Genomic DNA, 27,722 nt, shown 5'->3' with positions numbered 1-27,722 from the left:
GGGGAAGGACTTAGTGCATTTTTGGTGTACGCAGGATCCTTGTATCATGTTAGGTGTTAGGAAAGATATCCTTGTTACTGTCTTCATTTGGAGAGTAAGTATGACTTTAGGAGTTGTGTACAAGTGCCAAGTTGACTGGGCTGGGGGTAGATTTGTGATAGTTAATTTTATGTGTCAACTTGGAGGGTGTTTTGGATGAGATTAACACTTAACACAGTGAACTCTGTGTAAATAGATTGCCCTCCATGATGTACATGGGGCTCATCTACTCAGCTGAAGCCTGAATAGAACAAGAAGAACAACCTCCGCCGAGCAAGAGGGAATTCTCCAGCAGGCGACCTTCAGACTTCATAATGTACCATCAGCTCTTCTGGGTCTCCAGATTGCCAGCCTTTGGACAGAAACTGCACCACTGGCTCTCCTTCATTTCTCAGCTGCCAGCCCACACTGCAGATTTTGGACTCACTAGTCTCCAGAAATGTGTGTGGCTGTGCATTGCAACGCTCACTTCATCCCCACCCTCTAACTGCAATAAAAATCCAAGTCAGTCTCCTTTCCTGTTCTCTCATTTCCAAACCAGCTTTGGAAGCCTGTCCTGCTCTCTCCATAAAGCCTTTTTTTGTGAGTAATAAATCTTTGAATATCCTCTTGGTGTGTTAGTAGTATCATCAGTCTTGACATCTGAACAAAATTTTGGATGGAGGTCCATTGTGTCTTTAGAGTGCCCATGACTGGTGGCCTCTGTTCACAGAAAGACTTCCTAGCTGGACATGTGAAGGGAAAGTGGAGTTGTAGGGGAATGGCTCCTCCATGGTGGCCTGACACCCTTGCATATCTCCACATAGGCTTGAACTGTAGCTAATCTGAGTCTTGGTTAAATGCCTCATGACCTCCCAGAACATGAGGAGATGGAATGCTGTAAGGAGCCACTACAAGGCCATCTCCCACACACCTCCTTATCTCCTCTAGGAGTCTGTCATGAGGCAGTTTCTCATCACATACCAGTTTCTGATGAGGTATGGGGCTTTCTGTCCTGTGCCCCTTAGAACAGACCTGGAGAACATAAAGGCACTCAGCTGCAGTCTAGATGTGGCTGTTCAGTAATGGAGTATCCCAAAACTTGCATTACCATCACACAGCCCCCTTTGTTTCTTTGTTGTCTTTTAGGGAATGTGGGGCAAGCGCCTGGGGAGCTGGCACCTTTGGCTCATTTTTCTTTGCACTGTATATTTAAGTAATAAACTGTCTACATCTAAAAGTAGCTCATTGTATCTTTACCAGTCCAATCAGTCAGGTCTTGGCCTTGGCTTGTCTTGTATGTGTGAATTTGTTACCATATAATCCTGATTGTTAGTTATATCTTTTACCCATAAAATAAAATAATTAGCATACTTGTATTCATTCAACAGTTCTTAAACTTAATAAATACTGAGGGCTTACTATTTCTTTCAATCATTTGTATCTGGGAAGCCTTCAGTAAATTATCAAATGCAGCTGTGGGGCCAGTTCACCACCTGAGCGAATATCCCATAGTACTTTATGAAGCTATGAAGTTACAAATAATTGGTACTGGAAGATTCTGAAAAATGGAAGCATCATTTATAGACAAAATATTCTTCCCAATAAAGAGAAATTGGAGTACAAACCACAGTCTTATGGTGTCTCATTTTTCACATTTCCAGTAAACAAATACCTGGTAAAATAACAGCAATATATTTTTGACATGTAGGACGTATGACAATCATTTATATAATAAAAATGTTATGGGCACCTGTGGGGCACCATGTTCCAGGCTCTGTGCCAGACTCTGGGGACACAGAGACAACCTAGTCTGGGTCACAGAGCTAGGAGACCTCAGAGTTTAGAAGGTAGAGACATGCAAGCTAATAAGTATAATTTTGATAAGAACTATCAAATAACAAAGCAATGGGGTACCTGGGAACATCAGAGTATACCTCACCCCAGGAGATCAAGGGTTTTTCAGAAGCAGTGCTGTTTACAAAGGCAGGGTCTATGATTGTCCCCATTTTTCAGATGAGGAAACTGAAGATTAGGCAGGTAAAGTAACTTGGCAGAGGCCACACAGCTAGCAGATAGGCCAACTTTGAACCATGGCCTGTTGGACTCTAAACCACTATTTGTTGTAATTACAACCATCACCTACCATTCTATTCCCCTAGCTCTGTTTGCCTCCAAATTTAAAAACTCTGATAAAATCAGAGTAAACTCAAGTTAGGAAAAAACTTCCAGGGAAAGATGAATGAAAAGCTTTTTGTAACTTTTCTGTTCCTTCTAACAGGGGAACCTTGAAAGTGAAAGCTCTGCCCAGCTGTGAGCAGTAAAGCACTCTGAGGTAAACCTTTCATCTCCTCTCATCCAGGAAACAGTTGTTTCTGGGGGAACTGCTTGCTCACGTGATTGGAACACAACCTAGAGGACAGTAAGGAGTAGAATGGGCAGCTTCGTCTTCACAGCCCTTCACACTTATGAATTTATTTATTTTATGTATTTTTGGCTGCATTGGGTCTTTGTTGCTGCGTGCAGGCTTTCTCTGGTTGCAGTGAGCGGGGGCTACTCTTCATTGCGGTGCCCGGGCTTCTCATTGCAGTGGCTTCTCTTGTAGTGGAGCATGGGCTCTAGGCGCACAGGCTTCAGTAGTTGTGGCACACAGGCTCAGTAGTTGTGGCTCACGGGCTCTAGAGCGCATGCTCAGTAGTTGCGCCGTACGGGCTTAGTTGCTCCGCGGCATGTGCGATCTTCCCGGACCAGGGCTCGAACCCGTGTTCCCTGCATTGGCAGGTGGATTCTTAACCACCGCGCCACCAGGGAAGTCCCTTCACACTTATGAAGGTGTTTATCTTCCCTGGAAGGGACCTCCAATGTTGTTCTCACTTTCTGCCTGCTGCTCCTTGACCCACAAAATAAGTCAGGACAGACCCTATGTTTGTTGATTTCAGTACAGCTTCATTAACTCTGACCTAGAAGGTTTTAGCCTTTACAGAATTCTAAGCACAGTTCAAAACTGAAGGAATATCTGCAGTCTGTGAAACACAAAATGGTTCACTGCAGTCAAAAATGTTAACTACTTACTTTCCTGTGTCACCTACCTTCAAGTATAACTTTAAAATTAATGAATGTGTAACTAACACATTCTACAGCCATTATTCTTCTAAAAAACTATTCAAAAAAAAGCATTTTGTGGATTTTTATAATTCTATAAATTTGCTCCCTGGAGACTTCACCCCTTTGATTTTCACATTGATATAAACTGGACTTAAGTGTTGTCAAAAATCTTGCTCAAGAGAACATGAGGATCCATTCCCATTTTCCGACAGACATAAATAAAAATTTAACTTCTTATTTCCATGGGCCAAATGGAGAAAAAAACTCCTAACAACTCCCCCTAGCAAGGGGAACACTAACTATTCCAGGGTATGTTGCCCCTCTCTTTTTGGGCATTTGACCTCTTGGGCCAGAAATGGCACCCTAGAGCCAACATTTACTAAAAAATCTAAAATTTTTCTTCTTTACAATGCCTCATATATTAGTTTTAATAAGAATTCTGATAACTTTTTGTTAACTTTTTATTATATAAAATGTCAAATATACAAATGTGGAGAGAAACATATATAATGAACCATCATTTAACCATCACCCAGCTTCAACAATTATCAAGTCAAGGCCAGTCTTGCTTCATCAATATCTCCAACACAATTAACATCCAGACTTATTATTCTGAAGCAAATTCCAGACATCATTTCAACTGTAAATAGTTGAGAATATATCGCTTAAAGATAAGGACTCTTATTTTCAACATAACCACAATACTATTATTCCAACTAATATCAAATATCAAGTCAATTTTCAAATTATCCAGATTGTCTCAAAATGTATTTATTTTACAGTTTAGTCAAATCAGGATCTGAAAAAGATCCATATATTACAACTGGAAAAAGATCCATATATTACAACTGGTTAAGTCTCTTAAATCTCTTTTAATCTATAGGTTCATCCTCCATTTCTTTCATTCTGGCAATCATTTACTGAAGGTACTAGGCCATTTGTCCTGTAGTTTCCTGCAGTCTGGATTCTGCTCATATCATCTCCGTGATGTAGAGTAATGTTTCTCTGTTCCCTGTATTTTCTACAGATCAGGAGTTATGTCTAGAGGCACAGTCAGATTTAGGTTAAAAAATATGAAATATAATTTTTCATAGGTAGTGTAGTGTACTGCCATTAGCAGACACATAATGTCTGGGATGACAGAGACATATGAGTAAGAATTTTTGCTTTCTAATATCTCACAAATGCCTTTAAACACTTGTGTGACCCCTGATATACAAAAGCCACATATAAGCTAAACAGACAGCATTTGCTGTACTAACAGCAGATTAGAAGGTAAATGCTTTACCACTCAGTGTCATTACAAAATATTAATTTTTTAGACAAACCTTCAGTGATGTCTACCATATTTCTAGTGATGTCTTATATGCTAGATATATTAAAAAAAGATGAAGGAAATAAGTAAGGTCTTTGCACTCAAGGTCACATAACCTGGTGGGAAATACTGACATATAATCATAAAAGCACAAAAAAGGCCATAGGTGCCAAATTAGAAGTCTGTACAAATATAGTAGTAGTGCAACAACCTGGAGAGTAGTCATTGTAATAAACAGGGAGGAAGTGTCCAAAAGGATAGGACGAGCTGTGTCCTTGGGAGTGTGAAAGAGCTCACCTGTCTTCACAATTCCATTCATCATAGGGTTCACATACTTGATTCTTTCAAAGTAAATCTGAACAACATCTATGCCATTCACCTAAAAAATATCTCATTAATAGTTTTATTGGTTCATCAATTCCTCTAGTCAACAAATATTTACTGAAGTATGGTTCATCAACCACTTTGTATTGGAAAAGCCTTCAGTGAATTATCTAATGCAGTTCCACTATAAGGCCACATGAGAGCCTGAGGAATAACAGAACAGGAATAAAATATATAAATAAAATATAACAGGAATAAAATATAAAGCTAAGAAATCAATACACTAGTATTACAGTGTTATAGAAGACACTAGTAGTAGACATTTCTAATCTGTGGATCAATGACAGATGTCTCCAAATTTTAGCCACTGTTCTAGGCTCTGAGGATATGGGCAGGATTCAGGCTGAGTCCTAGTCCTCAAAGAGTTCATAGTCTAACAGGCCAAACAGTCATTCAGAAAGATGATTACAATACTAGAACAATGCTGTAAATATTTCCTGTTTTGCTTGGTGCTTCCACAAAAGGAACCCTGAGAAAGAAAACTCTGGCCAGTTGTTAGTACTATAGGTTTAAAGCAGCATTTTCACCTTCCTTTTCCCAGTTAACAACTATTGATGAACGAATCGCTCTTTCTTCCACCTAAAGGGAAGTGAGAGGAGCAGCTCCAGCTTCAGAACCCTTTACCCATCTGTCCCAGAAGGGCCCTCTAATGTTGCTAGTACTTTAGGAGCTGCCTATTCCTGTTGCTTACACGTGTGTGAGCACGTGTGCACACACACACACACCAATATTTATTTGATGTTTCTAAACACAAAAATGTTGAAATATTTACAGTTCTTTTAAAATTAAACCATACAACAGAATTCAAAATATTTATAGCCACCCCCATCCCTTTCAGAGTTACTTCTTTCAACAGTGATCTGATCAGCAAAACAGGTTTCTTAGAAAATATAATATATTGGGCATCCAGGGAAACGATACATCAAACATATCAATATTACCTTTACTCCAACATGTCTTCTTAAAACTTTCGTTAAGGCACTTGCCCACTTTGGGGGAAAAAACGTAGTCTTTAAAAAATATGCTGGAAACAAATTTCTACCTCATGTCTGAAAGTCTTAATTATCTTTGATCAATGCACTGTTTCCTTTCTGGACAGAATGAATTGAAAGATTCATCTGTACATTTTTAGTGTAATAATCATAAATAATGCATGGGTGCTATGTAACGACTGTAGGAAGAAAATTCCAACTGTTGATGGATCAAGTTCTTGGAGGATGGAGATTAACTAGATACCATTTGGTTTGTTACCTCTGTGTCAACTGTTTTAAGCTGAATTCTTTGGATTTCTCTTTTAAAATGAAAGGCTTTTTAGGTTCTTTCATTTAACTTTTTCTTGACTGAACTCCAAAAGCATAACAAGAACTGCCCATGTGAATTTGAAAGCTTAAAGTGTGATAACTGTAAAATGTTCTTTTGCAATTTATAAATGAAAGGAGTCTTACAGATTGCATAAATTGAAGATAACTGGGAACTGAAGATAATCCTAGCAAGTGATAGAACTCAATACAAATCTTTCAGAATTAAATACGGCAAATATCTGCAGGCTAACAAGAGTTGATTAGCATCAACACTGTACTTTTCACATTTGTCAAATACGAGTTGAGAAGTCAAAACAAGATGGTGCATTATTATCTCTAAGGATGCCATGTACAAGTTAAACCTCCCAGGTGCTTGTAGCAACACTTTACATGGAGGCAGTATTATATATGAAATGGTCATAAAACAATAATCCAATTTCACTGCTGTTACTGTATACTTTGAAAAATTTCAGGTTACTGAGAATATCATTCATTGATTTGGATTGTTAGAATAGGAAATGTCAACTTGTGGGATTTAGAAAGTTTGTTTAAAAAATAAGATATCTTTCTGTACAAAAACATATTTTTGAAACACATATTTGATAATTCTATATAATTTCGAATATGAAAGCATATAATTGGTTTTTAAAAGCTGTTCATTCTCTACTCATTCCTTTGGCAACATTAGTTTTATCAATTACAATAAGTACTTTATTTAGACATATTTCTATATAACAAAGATCTTATTTTAAAAATTGGCACCGAAGTTGAAAAAGAAAACGTAGTGATATTCAATTCTACCCGTGATTGTGTTCTTTTTAAAAGGTTAATTTGTAGAAGAAAAAAGTGTTTAAATTACAGTTATTATCCACTTATGTTATTATTGATCTGTAGAATATTTTTAAGATGTTAAATGTTATATATAGAAAGACATCCCCCACCCATACTCTTTTCACAAAGTAGTCTTTTCCTCAACCTTCTTGAGAAAAGGTCAAGAGGTCACAGAGTGCATTAACAGTGACCCCCCCAAAGTCAGTTGACTGACACAAAATATCTATCAATAATGATTAAGAAATATGACACATTTTAGGTTGCCCTAAAAATTAAAAATGATCTTTCTACGTACCAATACCCACTGCATGAAGTAGGCTTTACTCTACCTACTTACTATGGCTAGGGGAATAAAGGTAGTTCCAAAAGAGACCTATGCGCTTTAGACAGGATCCCTAATTTCAAGCAAGTACTGAAGCAAACGTAAGCGCTTTTAACTTGGCACCCAAAAGTCTGTCATGTGACAAAAAACCTTTATCCTAAATCTTTAGGAGAGATCGGCCAGATGTCCTAACAGTTTGAGAAGTCTGTAGCAGCTGAATATCAAGAAAGCTAACTCACTCAACTGGGATGTAATTACCATATAATATTCTAGTCCTTTGGCTACTGGTATTTAGACAAGTTTAAGTGGACTATCACAAATTCAAATATGCGGACTTTCTTTCAAAGACTAATTTGTATTGAGAGAACCATGTTGTTCTAGGGCACTGAGAAAGGAGCAATGGGAGTTGGAATTTAAGCACGCTAAATCACACTCGGAATACAGTTTTCATAATCTGTACATATCAGGATATGTACATAACAATACCTTCCCGAGAGGGCGTCTACTCTATAAAATAATATTTTGCTAAGCTACATTCGGGCTAAATGGGAAATGGCTATTTCAAGTAAGAAGTAAAAAACTACCAGTTGTGTAAATGTTCTGAAAATCGAATTATCTACATATGAATTAAGCAGTTTCTGAAAAGGGCAAATTAGATCACATATCTGAAGATAAAATTATTGCTCAGTGTGGTAAGAGCACATGATGTAAAATTTCCCTGGTGGTGCAGTGGTTAAGAATCCGCCTGCCAATGCAGGGGAAGGTTTGATCCCTGGTCCAGAAAGATCCCACATGCCACGGAGCAACTAAGCCAGTGCGCCACAACTACTGAGCGTGCGCTCTACAGCCCACGAGCCACAACTGCTGAGCCTGCATACCACAACTACTGAAGCCCGCACAACTAGAGCCTGTGCTCCACAACAAGAGAAGCCACCGCAATGAGAAGCCCGTGCACCACAACGAAGAGTAGTCCCCGCTCGCTGCAAACAGAGAAAGCCGGGACACAGCAACGAAGACCCAACGCAGCCAAAAAAAAAAAAAAATCTTAAATACTGCTTTGAAATTCAACACTGGTCCTTCAAACCAATTCCCATCACAGAAGGGCTTGCTGACAAGAGCTAATGCTGTGAATGAGAAAACAAATTAAGAGAAAAACTTAATGAAGTTGCCATACAACCAAGGTGATCAGATTTTAAAGGCCTTCACTACAAAAAAACCCCGCAAGACTGGTACCAAAAGTGCACATACGCACAGAGACACACGCAGACACATACGGACACACACACACGTGTGAACTGTTAAAAAAAAAACCACAACACGTATACACGTGTACACACACACACACACACGCCCCCCAAAGACTGGGTCAGCAGTTAAGGCACCTTTATAAACAAACAAACAAACCAAAAACTCCCATGTGGCTTTGGCTTTCCGAAATGTGTTACAGTGCTACCAAGAAGCGATTCTGAAAGCATCTGAAAAACGTGCAAAATGTCTGAAAACAGTGCCTGGCAACTGAGACAGTTTGCAAGCGTGATTCAGAGGTCTGCCAAGGAAACAAAAGAAGCCTCCCTCCTCCCGGTGAGACCGCACACGGCACCAGGGGTGCCCCGGGCACTATTTACTGTCAGGTAGGTAGAAAGCAAGAGTCTGTGCAGGAGCGGTACATACTAGGGATCGCTCTCTGGCAGGGACGGGGCCATGGAGTTTCCACTGGTTGGGGAACCGCCCAGCTTTAGTTTTTGCAGATATTCGGCATGCACGGGCTTGTGGCACTGGAGAACCTTGATCGCATCTTCGATTTTGAACCACTCTCGCTTCCTCCCAATGCTAACCGAATCTTCCCAATCCTCCAGAATCTCAGTGACAGTCAGTACATACACGTACGTTCTGTGCTTGCGATCTTGGTTCTGCTCGAAAATGCCCAGGAGCCGGCCTAACTTCCCCTTGACTCCCGCCTCTTCGTACACCTCGCGGACTGCAGCACCGCCCGGCTCTTCCCCGGGCTCCATGCCCCCGCCCGGCACGATCCAGCGGTCCGGGTACCGACTGCTACTCACTAACAGCACCTCGTCCTCGCGCTCGCTCCGGAAGCACAGGCACGCCGCCCGCTTCTTGAACCCCTCCGGGTCGTAGGTCCGCGTCTGGTTCGGCTTGCACTTCATCCTCGAGGCCGCTCGCCGCTGCTCGGGTCCCCGCTGCCGTCGCCACCGGGCCGAGGGACTCCGAGGTGCTGTGGAGAGAAAGAGCCGCGGGCAGGGGCGGGGAGAGAGAAGCGTCTCAGCCCGCGAGCCACGGGAGCTCCGGGAAGATGAGGCGGGGGCGGGGACGGAGGCGGGGGCGCACGAGGTACGTCAGTCGGTCCGTCCCCCGGCGCGGCCGGGGGGTCCCGGGCGCAGACGCCTGAGTGGAGGAGGCGCCGCCGCCACCGCCCCCACCCCCGCCTCCGCCCCGGAGCCCGCCACTCTGCGCGGAGCCTACCCGCGTCTCCGGTGCGTGTCCCCGTCCCTCCCTCCTCAGCCGACGGGGCCGGGGTTGAGCGAGGTGAGGCGCATTCGCGGGCGCGTCCCCGTCCCCGGGCACGTGCGCGTTCCCGTCGGAGGGCGGGGGGCGGGGGTCTCGTGGCTCCCGCAGCGCGCGGCGCCTGGGGCGCACTGCGCAGGCGCCCCGCACCTCCGGGCTGGGAATGTGCATCCCCCGGGGTGAAATGCCCCGCCTTGTGACTTGGGCCAAGCTTGCTTCCACGTGTGCCTTCGAGCCAGACGTGGCTGTGGCGCGGCTGGACGTTTCTCCTCACCCTCCCCACCAGGTTGCAGGCAACACACACGCAACCGTTTTACACAGAGGACGGACGGTCAAGTGCGTGTGGTCTTCGTCATCAGCCATAAGGTAGAGTGCTGGCTTCCTTACAGGAAGGCCCCGGTTTTGTGAAGACGATCCTAGGTATTCTTGACAAAACAGAACCTAATCTTTGCTTTGTCATATCATGCGGTTTTGTTTCAACAGGTTCTTCACCTTGCCAGGCATCTTGGCACAGCCCATAAGTGAACACCTTTCTTGAACCCCTGTTGACATCTTACCTAACCTCTGGTCCTCGGTTTCCTCAGCAGTAAACTCCTCACCTACTTGGTTCAGACCTTTGCATTTTGGGTCATGTTCACCCAACAGCTGGAGAACCACCCCAAGCAGTGTTTTATTAAATCCCAGGAATCTCTCCCCTCCACACACTCCACCCTTGTCTCTCTTTCTCATTGAGAAGTACTGGTTGAGGCTTTGGGCAACGTGCCTCTGGCAATCCCTTCATATTTTGCATTTTGACTTTTAGAAGCCTCCTGGCCAGGGAATCCAGCAAGGCCACTTGGTGCTCTCTCACCTCTGTCTGGTCATCCTGTCCCCTTGGCCAAGAAGTGGCTCTCCCACAGCCCCAGATGTAACAGCCTAAAGCCTTCCCCCTCCTTTGTAATTTTTCTTATTGTTTCCCTGCTCTCACAGTAATCTATGGAGAAGACCTCTGATATCCCCTCCCTTTTGCCTTATTGCAACTTAGGCATCTTTGTCTTTCTCTTACCCACAGACCCTCTGCTGGCATCAGGCAAGCAGGATCACAACAACTCACTTTTCCAGTGAAATAATCCACTCATCAAGGGGAAATTGTATCGGAAAGGTATGTGGAAAATGGTTATGAAACATACAGTCCGGTTTTTAAATAACAAGTTAGTTCAGCTTGCCAGGGTCTGTTCCATGCCGTGTATATGTAAATAGCTCATAAAAATGATTCTGTTCCTGATGGCAAGACTACCCTCAATATCTAGAGCATAATAAGACAAAAATATATGGTCATAATATAATAAAACTGTATGAAGAAGATGATAAAATGGAGAAATGAAGAGAATGACCTCAACCAATAGCGATACTGGTGCTGATGACCACATTTTACCGATATATGGATGATCAAGGAACATTTGGAGGAAGGCAACATACCATGATTAAAAACAAACTAGGAGGACTTCCCTGGTGGCCCAGTGGTTAAGATTCTGCACTTCAGTGCAGGGGGCACGGGTTGGATCCCTGGCTGGGGAACTGCCTCATGCCGAGAGGTGCGGGCAAAACAAACAAACAAAACAAAACAAAAGACACCAAAACCCTAGGAAAATACATTTCAGCACAGGCTGTATACCTCAGTGTGCCCATACTCACAAATACACAAATGATGTTAAACAACTAGATACAAAATTCATTATAGTCAGGATCTAGGCAAATATACCAATTATCACCCATATTATTACATATCATTTTAGATTTTCTTTCCCGTGTAATGAGATTGTAAAGAGAAAAAAGCCTACCATTTTGGTAAAGAAGACAAAATTGTCATTCTTAGCAGATGGTAGGAATATATTCTTGGGAAACACCTAAGAAACGATGTAAAAATAAATTTTTTTAGGGCTTCCCTGGTGGCGCAGTGGTTGGGAATCCGCCTGCCGATACAGGGGAGACGGGTTCGTGACCCGGTCTGGGAGGATCCCACATGCCGTGGAGCGGCTGGGCCCGTGGACCATGGCCGCTGAGCCTGCACGTCCAGAGCCTGTGCTCTGCAGCGGGAGGGGCCACAATGGTGAGAGGCCCTCGTACTGCAAAAGAAAATAATAATAAAAAAAAAAATAATTTCTTTAAATGGTAGAAGTTAATAAACATTAACATTTAAAATCCCAAGAGCTTTCATGTATGCCAGCAGTAACTCTGTAGAACTTATAATGGGGAAACGATGACATCACGGTAGCAATATCAACCACTGCAAAATAAACAAAATACCGAGGGATCCTAAAAAATATGGTTAGGGCATTGTAGTAGAAAGTGATAAAACTTGTACTCAACTCTAAAAGATATTTGAATAAATCAAGAGGAACTTTAGCAAAGCTGGGAGATTGGACTGGTGTCTGCAGGGAGGTGTGGACCAAACAGGCCCCAGCCACATCACAAGTCTGCTTCACAGTTACCAGGTACTATGTCCTTGTCTCACCAGAGGTGCCGTTTTATGGTCTGCTGCATCACTCCCACATCAGATTATGCCTATGCAATATGTCTGTGCCGGGGGTGGGGCATATTTATTGGAAGGGGGAGGTGAAGCAACATTATGATACGGAAGGAGGTAGAGACTGAATTCCTACTGGCAAAGTCATAGCATGTTCCTGGATAAAGAGATCCACGGGTTGTAGGTTTAGTGCAATGCCAAGGAAATTTTCAAATTAGTTTTTTTCCAAATTTCATAAAATAATTTTATTTTCTACCTGTTAAAACAATAGGGCAAGACAGTTTTAACTTTTTCTAAAGAGGAGTAGAAATCTGTTTTGGGAGACTAGCACTCTGCTGTCTGGTTTATCTATAGTTCATTGTTTCTCCACTGATGAACAGGGTTGTTTCATAAGCCACTGTGGTAGCAGACTGTTACAGCAAGAGCTGTGATACGTGCTTGCCTCCCGTATCGTCCTCGGCCTTGGCATGGAGCTTGCTTTGTGCCATGGGACCATAGCAAGTGTGAAGCAAGCAGAGAATTGAAAAGTGCCTGTGCACTGGGGTTTACCCTCTCTTGCTGCTCTTGAAACAAGATGACAACAATGTGAAGAAGCCTGGGCTAGGTGAATGCTGAGAGATCCACAGTCCATGCATCGCCTTCACCCCACCTTATAGTGGATCCTTTGCCAGAAATGTAGGTGGGACCATCCTAGACCATCCATCCCCCAGCAGAGCCAGTTAGCCGATAGAGCACCGACCACGGATGCATAAGTAAGCCTTCTGAGGAGAGCAGAAGGACCAGTCACCCGAGCCCAGCTGAAGTCATTGAGCTGTAGAATTATGAGCAAAAGAATCAGTTGTTGTTTAAAGCCACTAAAATTCGGGATGGTTTCTTATACATCAAGAGCTAGCTGACACCACCATTAACTGCCATCCATCAAAATCCAAAATAAAGAAAGTATGTTCCCCAGTAGAAATTCCACCTCTTCTTGAAGAGGTTTCCGTTGAACTTTCCCTGTAGTCAGAAGGAGAGGGATGAAGTTAAGACATGTAATATTTGTACGTGTCAGTCTTTGTGCCAGACCCTGTGTTGAGCCCTGTATCTTGTTTAACTGACAGCCCATTAAATCCTAAGGAGACAGTTATTATTTCCATTTCATAGAAGAGAAGGCTTAGAATGGAGTTAGTATTTGAATTCAAGTCTTCATGTCTCTATAGCGGTGCTCTCCCAAAGTCACCATGTCTTGTCAAAAGGATTCATTTTATCAAGAGCTACGGCTTGTTGCGGCATTGAAAAAATTTATTTTATTGAAGTGTAGTTGATTTACAACGTTGTGTTCATTTCTACTGTATAGCAAAGTGATTCAGTTATACATATGTATACATTCTTTTTCATGTTCTTTTCCATTATGGTTTATCACAGGATATTGAATATAGATCCCTGTGCTGTACAGTAGACCCTTGCTGTTTATCCATTCTATATATAATATTTTGCATCTGCTAATCCCAGACTCCTAATCCATCCCTCCCCCTGCCTTCTCCCGCTTGGGAACTACGAGGCTGCTCTCTATGTCTGTGAGTCCTTTTCTGTTTCGTAGATATGTCCATTCGCGTCATATTTTAGATTCCACATATAAGTGATAGCATATGGTATTTATCTTTCTGTTTCTGACTTACTTCACTTACTATGATAATCTCTAGTTGCATCCATGTTGCTGCAGGTGTCATTATTTAATTGTGTTTTGTGGCTTAGTAGTTTTCCATTGTATATAGGTACCACGTCTTCTTTATCCATTCCTCTGTCGATGGACATTTAGGTTGTTTCCATGTCTTGGCTATTGTGAAGAGTGCTGCAGTGAACCCTGGGGTGCATGTATCTTTTCAAGTTATGTTTTTCTCCGGATATATGCCCGGGAGTGGGATAGCAGGATCATATGGCAACTGTGTTTTCAGTTTTTGAGGAACCGCCATACCATTTTCCATAGTGGCTCCACCAGTTTGCATTCTGTTGTGGCATTTTTGGATGACGTTCAGAGCTGACTTTTTAGGTAAGGTGTTTATTTGCTAAGGGTCACTGAGTTCAAAGGAAGCTATTTCCGCTCCGGATGTTCTTCTCCTGACAAATATAGTGAAAAGCTCACCAGAGGGCCCTTCTCACTCCCACCAATGAGGGGTGTCACCTTGACATGTTACTTAACACCTTGAAGTTCAATTTCCCCTGCAAGCATAAAATGGAATTAGTGTTACAGAGAAGAAGACGTTCTATTTTGTCATCATCCTGGGCATTGATTTTGATTTGTCGAGCGTCCGCTTTATGCATGTAATATTTATTTACCAGCTAAATTGAAAAATGAGTATCAAAATCTCCTTTCAACAGATTAAGAGACAGACTGAGATGGGTTTAAGGAAGTGAGGCAGCAAGTGATGGAGCTGAGTCACACGTTGGTCTGCCTGACACCAAAGGTAATCTTCCCTTCACTATGACAGATTTCGCGTGAGTTGAGAGTTGCTGAGATACACACACAGTACATGTCATTCCTTGTGGCACAGACTTCCTCCGCTCTCCTTTTCTTCTGCCTGGGAGATCTGGGCACCCAGGAGAACACAGCTTCTATGTAATGTTCTGAAACTGAGAGGATCTGCTCTGAGCGCAACAAGTCTGGGATACATGTTTCCACATGTTTTCTGATTTAGGAAAGAGCAGGCAGATTGGAAAGTGACAGCAACATTAGAAGCATGGTCCTGGGAAGTTGGGTGCCTTTCTTGGTGAGATGGGCACGGAAGCTAGAGCTGCCCCTTTTGCGATTAATTTTAAGTGGAATGCAATTCTAAGAGGGAGGAGCTCTCCAGAACAGCTGTCACCGCAGATGGAGAATGGTACAGACCTTCTGAGGGCCTTGTGGTCTTCACAGCTGGACCCAGCTTTCGGGAGAGTGACCACACATACCTGAGAGGATTCCTAGATGTACTAAAGGGAAGGAGAGTTGGGAAATGTGATTTTAGTAGTAGTCAGTGAGTGGGAAAACATTGGTGTTTTGTAAACCAAATGCCCTAGAACTTAAGTCTGGCTCTCTCAGTAGCTGTGCAGCCTTAAGCCAGTGAATATCTTGGACCTTGATAGTTCTCATCTGTGAACTGGGGATAATAAAAGCACCTACCTCATTAACTTCAACCCTCCCCCAAAGGCTTTCCTGACCATGTGTACTCACCCACCCCTTACACTGCGATTAAATGCCCCTCGTCCATTTTACCAGGCTCCCTTGACTTTAATTCTGTCATGGCTCTAATCAAGGAGCAGTGTGATGATCTGTCTGTATGTTTGTAAGCAACTGAAAGGCTAGGGTCCAGCCTGATACATACCTGTTCCCCCTGAGTCAGCACAGTGACCTGAGCTCGGCATCTAGCAGGGATTCAAAATACATTGATTGAATGAAAGAGTGTGACAAAGCCTACATGGATCATAAAGGATGGTCTCATTGTACCTAATAATTGTTTATTACAAATATAAAATGAAAGACGAGTGAAGAGAGGCAACTCCACACATAGCTTTTCACGTGTGTGAAAAGGGAGGCTTCATCATGTTCCTTGGATAACCTGTTTTTCCTTGAAGCACAGCAAGGTCTTCAGAGTGGGGCTACAGTAGGTAGTTCAGTAGAAACTCCTCAGATACAAAGGGATTGGAACAAAAAAATACCTCCCCATTTTTCTTTTTCTTTGCTTAACGGAGGCACCATGGGGATGAATACAGGACTTGTAAGTTTGTGATTTTGTGACTAACGGCACACGTGTGCACAGTCACGGGTGTGAGCCCAACGGTCAATGGAGGTCAAGTCCAGGTGAGTGTTTCCACTCTCTGGCAAAGAGGCAGCGCTCCTTGATTTCTCCTGCTTCTTTGATCACTCCCTCTGGTCCCCTGACTGCTGTATCCCCGCTCTTCACTGATACCGTCCTCTGTACAGACCTCTAATTCAGCAACTAAACCCTTCCTAGCGCTGTTCCGTTCATGGCTCAGAGTCAAATGCGAAACCCTCAGAAAGGTGTAGGAGGCCCTACAAGATGTGGCCCCATTTCCTCTCTGACTTTACCCCACCAGCCTCCCTTCAGTCACTCAGGTCCAGGACTCTGCAGTTTCTGGGTCTTGTCAGCCAGGCTCCCTCCTCAGGGTCTTTGCTCAAGCTCTTCCCTTTGCCCGGATGCTCCTCACCCACATCTGCCTGGCTGACTTCCTCATTTCCCTGGAGGCCTTGCTCAGTTCTCGCCTTCTCAGTGAGGGCTAACCAGGCCACAGGACAGCATATTGCCAAGTGCACCCGTCTTTCCCACCCTCCACCCTATCCCTGATCCCCTTTGCCTTGGCCTAAATTGTCCTTTTGTTATAACACTTATCAGCTAACAGACTCTGTTATTTACTTCTTTGTTATGTTTGTTGCTTATCTCTGTCCTCCCCCAGAGCTCCCAGCTGTGAGGTCCTTGGTCTTAGGGATCTTTGTCTCTTGCCCACTGGTCAATCTCCAGCAGCCCAGAACTTTGCTGAGCACACATTGTAGTCATGCAGAGGATATCTGTTGACGTAATGAATGTGTCTGCCTCCCTAGGTACATTGTGATACCCTTGAGGGCAAGGGCCATGTTTCATTGGTCTTTGTCAGTCCATGATCCAGGACACTTTCTGATACAACTGGGAAGGCACTACTGAATATCCATTGAATTAGTCTATCAGTTAATGAATTAATTTGTGAAAGTGATCCTAACAGGGAAAACATTCTGTTTACAAACTGCAGTTATTCCAGTAGGTGCCATCTGTGTGAGCACCATGTCTGTATCAGCTGCCACGCAAACTCTGCTAGTCGGCGCGGCCAGATGTCTGACTCATTTTCCGTGGATCCCTCCTAGGCCAGCCCTGTGCTTACTACGCAGCATGACTTAGGGTGGCGTTTCCAGACCTCAGGGCTTCGTCACCTAAATAGACTTTGCTTTATCTGTGCAGAACATGTACTAATTTACATAATATATTTTCTTCAAATAAAATTGTATCTTTGAGAATAAAAGGTAATCATACAGTTAAACATGGTGAATGCCAAAGAATGTAATGAGCTCGTTGAAATGGAAGTTGAGATTAATGTGAAGTGATAGTACACGCAGTGAAGGGCACCAAGCTAGGCTCTTCACTGATCTTCTGTAGTTGAATCCTAGGACTACAGGATTTGTAGTTGAATTCCTTCAAAGGAAATATTGTCATTCCCACTTCATAAGGGAGACTGTTGAGATGACGGACATTCTGTAAGTTGCCCACGATCTGGCATAGCGAGATTGCCCAAATGAGAGGGAAACTCGGGGCTCACCGATGATAACACCCCAGAAAGAGTGCAGCATAGGCAGACCCCCGCTTAATTTGCTCCCAGCAGTCCTGTCCGGTTCCCTTCCTTTTTTCACTGATCCAGCTGTCCAAAGCTTTCATCCCATCTCCTACCACTTGCAGAAGCTCTTCATCCCAGAGACCTCGCCCCAGCTGCTTTGGCCAAACGTTGGTATATTCAACACTGATTCCTGCTGCGGCAGATGGAAGGTGACTATTCTGAGTCCTTGTGAAGGAAGAAAGTAATTGTTGTTTACACTCCTTCATGACTTTTGATGATTGTGGATCCTGGGGAGGGTCCTTTGTTGCAGAGCTAGTTTCCTTGTGTGAGAATCCTGTTCTTGGCAGGATGCCCTTTCCTTCCACAAAGACATCCAACTGGCCCAGGAGGGAAGATCAGGAGTTTACTGATCAATGCTGCTGTGCACCCACAGGCCCAGGCACCGTGAGACCAGTTCCCTCAGAAGCAATACTGCAGATTTCTCAGGGTTACCAAGCTGTTCTGCACATTTCGCAGGCTCCTTTGATGAAGACCACAAGTGAGGTATGGAATCAAAACTGGGATCAGGAAAACGGCCACATTCTCCCGGCACCCCCAGTAAAATCCACCTATTCTGGGAAGGTGCACCGTTAGTGAGCAGCATGGTAGGGTGGCTCTGACCAGGGGTTCTGAGCCGGGCATCACCCTCTGGAATTCGAGATTAGTAGGAAAACGGCTTTTCCTTTTCTTTTTTCCCCCCATCTTCTCCTCGGGTGTTTATTATTTCAGGGCACGTTGGAAAATCGGTGGTTTTCTTAGCAGTGTTCCCCAAATATGAGGTCTCCTAGGAGAGGACACCAATTAGACTCTTAGTTTCTGAGCTTCGCTTTAACTTTGATCAAATAGCTTTTAGTACCAGCCTACATCTCAAAGGAAGTATCCTTGATTTGTTGCTTCGGATGAACTTTCTGCTGTGTGTAGTTCCCAAAATTCTTGTAAAGGAATCCTTTTTTTCTGTTGTTGCTTTTTCCTAACTACATATCAGAGGACATGATAAAATCTCTTTGAGGGCCTACCATGTGTCAGGTGTTTACATATCTCACTGACAATTTTCATAACATCCCTGTGGCATAAGTACCATTATTCCAGTTTCACAAATGAGGAAATCAAGGCCCAGGAGGGTAGATACCTTGCTCATCACAGAGCTAGGAAGTGGCAGAGCTGGGATTTAGGGGAACTGCCGTCACAATCCAGTGTCTACATATCTCCACGTTTTTAGAAAGTTTTTGAAAAAAATTCCTGTGTTCTTGAGAGCCACCAATGTAAATTTTAAAGTCCCACACCGTCGCTATGTCACCATTCTCTTTATTTTTCGAGTTTTTCTCATGACACATAGTACCTTCCTTTACAGAAAACATTTAAGCTTATAACATTGGAGTTGGGGGTGGCAGACATGGAAAGGCTTACACATGGCTAAGTTCTGGGAATTGTTGCTTTTAGCCATATTGTGGGCTCAAGACCGTGCCACGTGCTTTGTAGAGGCCCATGGACCAATGAACCAGATCTCGTCCTCCAACACCTCCTAGGTTCTAGAAGAGTTTGCCTGATACTCAGAAACCACACACATGCTACCTATATAGAATGCATCTACTGTCCTACTCCCAGATGGCAAGTGGATGTTTCTGCTGTCAGAGTTTCAGTATGAAAGAAGTGCCTTCAGCAAACCTTCAGCAATGCCTACCATGTTTCATGCAGTGTACGTCCTACAGGATAAGCAAAGAGCAAAGAAAATACGGTCCTAGCCCTTCAGGATCTCACAGGAAAACAAACATAAGAAAAGAATGTAATTTCTGAATTAGAAGTATCCACGGAGTACATTTACAGTGCAAGAGAGGAAAAGAGGAAGAGGAGACAAAGATTTGGGTGATACAAAAATAGAGGCAGTAGGATCAGGAGTCAGATCAGGGGAACTGGGACCTTGTGACTGTGAGCATGAAGGCCTCTATCTGAAAATTCCACTGTTTGGGGGCTCATGGTTATGATTCCTTAATCCCGAATATTTGTGATCTTCAGCAAAACAAACCATCAAATTACCAGTCTTATATTCACTAATTAATTTCTGCAGTTAAATTTCTTTAAATGATTTTTATGCTTCAGTCACTTTTCACTTGCAAAGCCTAGGGGCCTTAAAAAAGCTCCCACCGTGAGGGCATTTCAGAAACCGAGAGATTGTTAGAAAGGCCAACACTGATCACGAAGCCAGGAAGTCCGCAGTGCACTGGTACTAGAAGCTGCTGAATACAGGGAGCTGGTGTAAAAGTCAGAAAAGGCGTATGTTCCATGTGCCGTGGTAACCTCTCGGGGTAGAGGGATCAGGCAAGCTGATCCAGCTGTCTTAGTACAGAAAATCACGCAGGCAGATCTTAAACCCAGCGGTCTGTAAAGATTTGTCAGGATTATCGAGGAGGCGTGTCACCTGCACGCACACGTGCATGCCCACACACACATACACATACTCACGCAGAGTTAATAAATTAGAATTCCGAAACACAGCTAGGATCACAGAGTGTTGGAGCCAGTCTGTCTACCTCTAAAGCCTCAAAGAATGTCTATGACATCAAACCCTTTTCCATAAAAATTTATTTCCATTTAATTCAGAGCCACTACCTGCAGTTTCCCTGACTGTGCTTGCCTGCTGCTGCCCTGTAGAGGGCCTGGGAACTGAGTGTTCTGCTTTGTCTGAAGTGCAGGGACTGAGTGGGCAGCTCCAGTGTCCCAGCCCTTCACACTGAGTACGGCCCTATCTTACCAGGACGTGCCCTCGTGTTGCTGTCACAAATTTAATTCTCACAATAGTCCTATAAAATAACTAGTGTTCTTGATCCCCATTTTCCAGATGTAAGTCAAAGAGATATAGTAGGGCTTCCCTGGTGGCGCAGTGGTTGAGAGTTCGCCTGCCGATTCGGAGGACGCAGGTTCGTGCCCCAGTCTGGGAGGATCCCACATGCCGCGGAGCGGCTAGGCCCGTGAGCCATGGCCGCTGAGCCTGCGCGTCCGGAGCCTGTGCTCCACAAGAGGAGAGGCCACAGCAGTGAGACGCCCGCATACCGCAAAAAAAAAAAAAAAGTCATGTACCAAAATGTTCATTGCAGCTCTATTTACAATAGCCAGGATATGGAAGCAATCTAAGTGTCCATCGACAGATGAATGGATAAAGAAGATGTGGCACATATATACAATGGAACATTACTCAGCCACAAAGAGAAATGAAATTGAGTTATTTGTAGTGAGGTGGATGGACCTAGAGTCTGTCATACAGAGTGAAGAAAGGCAGAAAGAGAAAAACAAATACTGTAGGCTAACACACATATATGGAATCTACAAAAAAAAAAAAGAAATGGTTCTGCAGAACCTACGGGCCAGAAAGGAATAAAGACACAGACGTAGAGCATGTAGTTGTGGACATCGGGAAGGGTAAGGCTAAGCTGGGACGAAGTGAGAGAGTAGCCTTGACATATACACACTACCACGTGTAAAATAGATAGCTACTGGGAAGCAACCACATAGCACAGGGAGATCAGCTCGGTGCTTTGTGACCACCTAGAGGGGTGGGATAGGGAGGGTGGGAGGGAGATGCAAGAGGGAGGAGATATGCGGATATATGTATTATGTATAGCCAATTCACTTTGTTATACAGTAGAAGCTAACACACCATTGTAAAGCAATTCAACTCCTATAAAGCTGTTGAAAACAAGCAACAGCAACAAAACAAGCAAACAGAAAAACACATTATCCTTCTAGATGCTCACTTAGAAAGATTGGGGTCAGTCTTGCCATTATATCCATCCAGAAATCCTGTTGCCTCCACGGTCTAATGCCTCCTCCCGTGCTACCACTTGATTCTAAGCCACTACACTTTATTGCCTTAGAACAACAACTTGCAACACCTTCGAAGTATTTACGTGGTCTACAACTTTCTACAAGATTTGCTCTTGTGTTATTTCTCTGAAATCCAACTACACTACCACTAGATCCCTCCACATCTACCTTAACTCTAGTAGTTACACTTTAACTGAAGCCTCTTGCATTGGCTGTTCTCTGTGTTGCAAACGTTCTTCCTCCACATATTTAACGGCTCGCCCCATCAACTCCTTCAAGACTTTACTCAAATATCACTTTCTGAGGAAGGCCTATCCTGACCACTTCACAAAATTTCCAGTTTCTCAGCATTCCAGACCTAGTTTGCTTTTCATAACAGTGTAATCTTCCTACGTACAGTATAATTTAATCATTTATTTTATTTACTGTTTATACAGTTAGCCCAATATATGACTTCTATGAGGGCAGAGACAGATGTCTGTTTTGTTGACTACAGTATCTTCAGGGTCAACAGGAGTGCCTGGCAGTTAGCTGTCAGTCAGTACGGTTTGGTGCATTTTCCAAATAGACTGGAAGTGCAAAGTAGGGTGGGTTCTAGACATGGCGAAGTCTAGCTCAGGGATGTCATCAAGGGTTCAGATACTTTCCCTCTGTTTTTCTCCGCCACCTCAGGGTCCTCATCATTTTGGTCCCCAGATGTCTGTAGCAGTTCAGGGCTCATATCTAGGAATGGTAATATTTAGGCAAAAAGGGAAAATATCTTCCAGTGTTCCTTTTCAAAGAGAAAGAAAACTGACATGATACTTTCCAGAAGATATCCACCCGCATCAACCCAAACATATGCGACTGAATCTGGTCACATGACCAACCTAAAATCAGAGATTGTCAAGGATATTGGATGCATCATGACCGGCTTAGATGAACATGAGATGATGAGGAGTTTATCACAGTGTTCCCTGAAACACATCTGTGCACTGGTGTGATAAGATGAGAGGGAGGTCGGGGGCGGGGCGAGGAGAGAGAGAAGAGAGGGAGAGAGAGGTTGTGTGTGTGTACTTGATAGGGGGCGGAATTCTGGTACTCAGTGGTTTCAGATTGTAAAGAAACAGATGATGGTAATTCAGGAGGCAGAAGATGGGGGAAAGTTGACGTCTTGCATACAAACTCCTGGTCTGTTAACGGCATGAGGCTAACATCATCTGATATGTCCATCTCATACTAGGTAATGCTTTGACAGAGGCGCCAGAAATACTCACAGTCAAGTTGGTAGAGACACTTTTACCCACACAGTGTTTAGATAGGCATTAAAAGTGTTTTATTTCACGGATGAGTAACCAACCCCTTCTGACTGATAACATCTTCTTCACATAGCCATGTTAATACCTTTATTCAAATCTCAAGGCTTCCCTGTTCTGGGACCTTCCTGTTCTCTTTTGTTGGGTTCAGTTTTGAAATAATATATACCTGCATACAAAAGAAGCATAAAACATATATACAGAGATTTATAATGAACAATTATAACGTGAAAACCTATGTGACCACCACCCAAAACAATGAATCAAATAGTATTAAAACCCCAGAGCCCCTGAGGCTTTGCTCCCTGACCACAACCGTGTGTCTCCTTAGTAGACAAGTCTGCCATCCTAATCATCCTTCCGTATCTCTTTTTTTATTAATTAATTCATTCATTTTGGGCTGCGTTGGGTCTTTGTTGCTGCGTGTGCGCTTTCTCTAGTTGCGGCGAGCGGGGGCCACTCTTCATTGCGACGCGCGGGCCTCTCACTGCGGTGGCTTCTCTTGTTGCGGAGCACGGGCTCTAGGCACGTGGGCTTCAGTAATTGTGGCATGCGGGCTCAGTAGTTGTGGCTCACAGGCTCTAGAGTGCAGGCTCAGTAGTTGTCGCATGTGGGCTTAGTTGCTCCGCGGCATGTGAGATCTTCCCGGATGAGGGCTCGAACCCGTGTCCCCTGCCTTGACAGGCAGATTCTTAACCACTGCGCCACCAGGGAAGTCCCCAGTATCTCTTCTTGTTGTTCATTGTATCTTCACCTACCACCTATGTAAAGTACACTAAACTATCTAGTTTCATTAAAAAACAAAAACAAAAAACCCTTATGGCATCAGGCATCCCATGTCTGCTTTGAGTTTTAAGTGTACACTCAGAAAACCACCTCATGTAACTTGTTTCTAGAGGCTCCTTGAAATGTATAAAGAAATCCCTCTTCCCAGGTTAAAGGGACAAACCCTCTTCCCAAATATGTGCTTGCGGGTGAATTCAATGCCAGGGTATACATGAGAGCTAAACGGTGTTCTCTACCTCCAGTGAGTCTATAGTCTAAGTAGGAAGATGGTGCTTACCGATGCTGTGCACTGGCAGAGCTCAAGAGAGCTCGGGTTAGCAGCAAGGCCATGGGTGAGATATTCGATGTGCCGCCTCTCCCTAGTTTGTTATTTGGGGCGAGTCTCTCTACCTCTCTGAGCCCGTGTACTTACTTCTTAAAGAGAGATTTAAAACCTGCTCCCCAGGGTTGCCATGTGTGGACGTTTGTAGCTCTCTGCTGTAACCTACTGCACTGGTCTGCAGGAAGGGTGAACAATATTTCAGTTCTCTCTGAACAGTCTACACGGCATACATACGAGTCTAGTGACTTTAGTACCTACTAGGTGTTAATGTGAGGAATTCTTTGGTCCCAGGAACACACCAAGGCAGCTAAGTAGAGTGGTAGGAGGCTGGACATTAAGATCAGAAATATTGGGCTTAATGATTATAATCATGGTGAAAGCTAACTTGTACTGTGCACTGTAAGCCCCCACAGGCACAGGGAGTCTGCCTCCTAGCAGGCACCTCAGTGACACAGTAAGATCTGTGTACTGAGACCAGAAGCGTCTGGGTTAATGATGTACTTTACTTTTTAAAGAATCAAAAATGTTAGGCTTAAGTTCTCTTGAGTATTCCCTGCATCCAATCAATTGCTCAAAACATATTATATGCATCATCTCATTTAATCCTTACCATGGCCTGAGGAGGTAGGTAAACTCAGTGAATACCCCTATTTACCAGTCAAAAACCTTGAATTCAGAGATTAAGTAACTTTTCTGTGTCACACAGTTAATCATGAAGGACACAGGAAATGATCCAAGTCGGTATCTAGAACCCACATTACTTTTTGTGAGGGTGATACTTTTTTGGGGAAATAATTTCAAACTTAGAGAAAAGTTTCAAAAATAGCGCAAGGAACTCCCATTTCTACTTCACCCAAATTCCACAATAGGTAATAGTTCCCATATTTGTTCTCTCTCTTTCTCTCTCTCCTCCACCTTTCTCTTTCTGTCTGTCTCACTGTCTTGTTTTCCTGTCCATACACACACCACACGCAGGCGCACATACATACAAACTTTTTCTAAATCGTTTGAGAGTAAGCTGCAGACATGTCCTTTGACCCCTAAATACTGTGGTGTTACTTCCTGAGAACTAGGGCATCCTTTGGGGTAAGCACTGTACACTTATCAAAGTCAGGAAACTAACATTGATACAGTACTATTATGTATCTCATCACAGACCTTATTCAAATGTGGCAATTATCTCAACAATGTCATTTATAGAAAGTTTTATAATTTTCTGTTCTGCTCTCCAGTCTAGAATCACGCTTGTATGTATTTGTTGTTTCACTTTAGTCTTCTTCAGTCTGGGACAAGTCCTCAGACTTCCTGTCTTGAACGACCATAAAAGTTTTGAAAGTATGAACCATGCCTCTCAATTTGGGTTTGCCTGATTTTCGATTCTCATGACTAGATTTCAGCATGTGTATCTTTGCCAGGGAAATGACGAAAGTGATAGTATATCCTTCTCAGTGCATTATGTCAGTCGGCACATGCTATTTATTTATTCTGTACTGGTGAGGTTAAATTTGATCACTTGGTTAAGGTTGTATTCACCAGGTTACCCCAAAATAAAGTTATTATTTTCCGTTTGTCCACTTAACTATATTGTGGGGGGATACTTGGAGACTATGGAAATATCCTGTTCTACCATCATTGATGATTCTTCCCTAAACCCACTAATAAATGATGGTTGAAAAATCATGCATTTCCAACTCCATCATTTCCCCCCATTTACTAGTTGGGATTCTTCTGCAATGAAGAGCTTTTCTCTGACCCTCATTTGTGAATTATTCACGTCTTCACTGATATCCTATGAGCTCATGGACATATATTTTATTCACTGGGTATATAAACCCATTACCATCGCGATTCAGTTTGATGCTCCAATTTGCCCACATTTGGTCAGTGGAACAGTGGAAGCCCCGTAAATCTTGTTCCTGTATCCTTTTAGATGTACTCCTATTTTTCTTTGAAAATTTCTTTTGGTACAGCAAGATATTCCTGGCTCTTCTTGTACTTTCCCTGTTCCGGCCCTGGAATCAGCCATTTCCCAAGTAGCTCTGGTTTCTTTTGTGTCGAATGGTATTTAGAATCAAGTCTGTGCTTTTAACTATTGTTCTCTTACTGGCAGTATGAATTTATACCCCCCTACATTTCCCTTAACTTCGTTACCCAATATGTGGAATTGGCATAAAAATAGGAATTTTTTTTTCACTGTGTTGCACAGCTTGTGGGATCTCAGTTCCCTGACCAGGGGTCAAACCCAGGCCCCAGCATTGAAAGTGCTGAGTCCTAACCAATGGATCGCTGGGGAATTACCCAAAACAGGGTTTTTGTTATTGGTATGTTGTAAGGTTTAGATACAGTAACGAAGCATGTAGTATAGTGCCTGGCACACAGGTAGTTTTTAAAAAATAGCATAATTTCAGCATCAATAATAATAATAATAATAATAATGGTTTATCACCCAATGAATAAAATAAGAATCTATAAGTCCATTTGAAAATAAGTGGTAGCTATTTTCATCATCATTTTTGTTACTACCAAGTACTTCTGACTGTCAATAAGAGATACCTCTGGGGAAAACCTCAGGTTTACAATAGTAGCCTTGTCAAGTCAAGGCCAACTCAACAGCATCACAGAGCTTGCAAAAATAGAAACATGAAGAATGATCACAGAAGCAGGCCTCAGGCCTTGGTGACTGACACCACTTCAGTATTAGAAACAAAGGACATGAAGTGAAGAGCACCAGCCACTCCTACAGCCTGCTTCTGGCACCCAGGACCTCCCTTATCATGGCCCTAAGAGCACTGTGCTGTAAACAGTTGTTTGTCTGCTTCATTCATTAGACTGTGAGCTGATGGAGGTAACTTGTTTATGACTTATTCTCGCCACCTAAAACAGTACCTGTCAGATAGCAGACATTCAACAAATGTTTGCCGACTGAATGAATGGAAGTGTTGAGCAGTTTGAAATATCTCATTAGGATAACTAAGGAGAGGAGGAAACTAAGGCTCAAAAAGGTAGAGAAGCATCCCCAAGGTCATACAACTAGTAAGAGATAGAGGTGGAATTCCATCCTGGTCTGACTCTAGAAGCCGGAAGTCTTAGTTGTATTGGCCTCTTTGGACAGTGGGCCTTCCCAGAAAGATTAACTTGTCCAGTTTCCATGTTTCCCAGAGTCAGGTGGGAGACCCGTAGGCACCAGATTGCATATCCGAGACTGGTTCAAGGATCAGGCATTTAATTCAACAAATATTTATGGATCACTTACTATAGGCCTTTCTGTCTCGGGGGACAGGGCTCTGAGCACAATAGTCAGATCCCCTGTGTTCACCAATATTTCATTCTAGTGTGAAAAGACAGACAGTGAAGAAAGGGATAGATAAGATTTAATATGGTGGAAAAGTTACAGCTTGATGATCAAATAGGTAATCATCCATCATGTGTGTGTACAGAAGAGAGAGTGGATGTGGAGGTGAGAGAGAGCTTGCTGGGTTCAGGGAAGTAGGAGTAGTTTGTAATGGTTGGAGGTAGAATGAGATGTAGACTTGGGGCTGAGGTGGGAAATTGGAAAGCAGAACCCACAAGAAAGTGAGTCACTTAACTTCCCTGAGATGAAGTGTTCCTTTCAAGAAAATGGGGATTTGAATATCTGAGAAAATGCGTGGAAATGTCTAAGGCTGAAATCTAAAAACAGTAATTTTATTGTTATGAAGTAATATGCATTTAAGATTCTTTCATGTCTTTTCATATCTTGAGAGTTCATTTCCTTTTAGCTCTGCATAATGTTTCATTGTCTGGATGGACCACAGTTTATTTATCCATTCACCTACTGAA

General features: G+C 43.1%; 1 protein-coding gene across 1 annotated transcript; it reads right to left on the bottom strand.

Annotated features, from left to right (window-relative positions):
• Nucleotides 1-8,946: 8,946 nt before the first annotated feature.
• NUDT11 (nudix hydrolase 11) lies at nucleotides 8,947-9,557 on the bottom strand (the record flags this gene model as incomplete). The annotated part of the gene is made up of 1 exon (XM_082609774.1): nucleotides 8,947-9,557. Exon 1 carries the CDS (start codon nucleotides 9,439-9,441, stop codon nucleotides 8,947-8,949), a length of 495 nt encoding a protein of 164 aa, XP_082465900.1. The 5' UTR covers nucleotides 9,442-9,557.
• Between the last annotated feature and the right edge of the window lie 18,165 nt (nucleotides 9,558-27,722).

The sequence above is a fragment of the Mesoplodon mirus genome (genome assembly GCF_964341445.2).
Source record: "Mesoplodon mirus genome assembly, chromosome: X".
Lineage (NCBI taxonomy): Eukaryota > Metazoa > Chordata > Mammalia > Artiodactyla > Ziphiidae > Mesoplodon > Mesoplodon mirus.
Note: the sequence above shows the minus strand (reverse complement) of the source record. Positions and strands in the feature narration are given on the sequence as shown.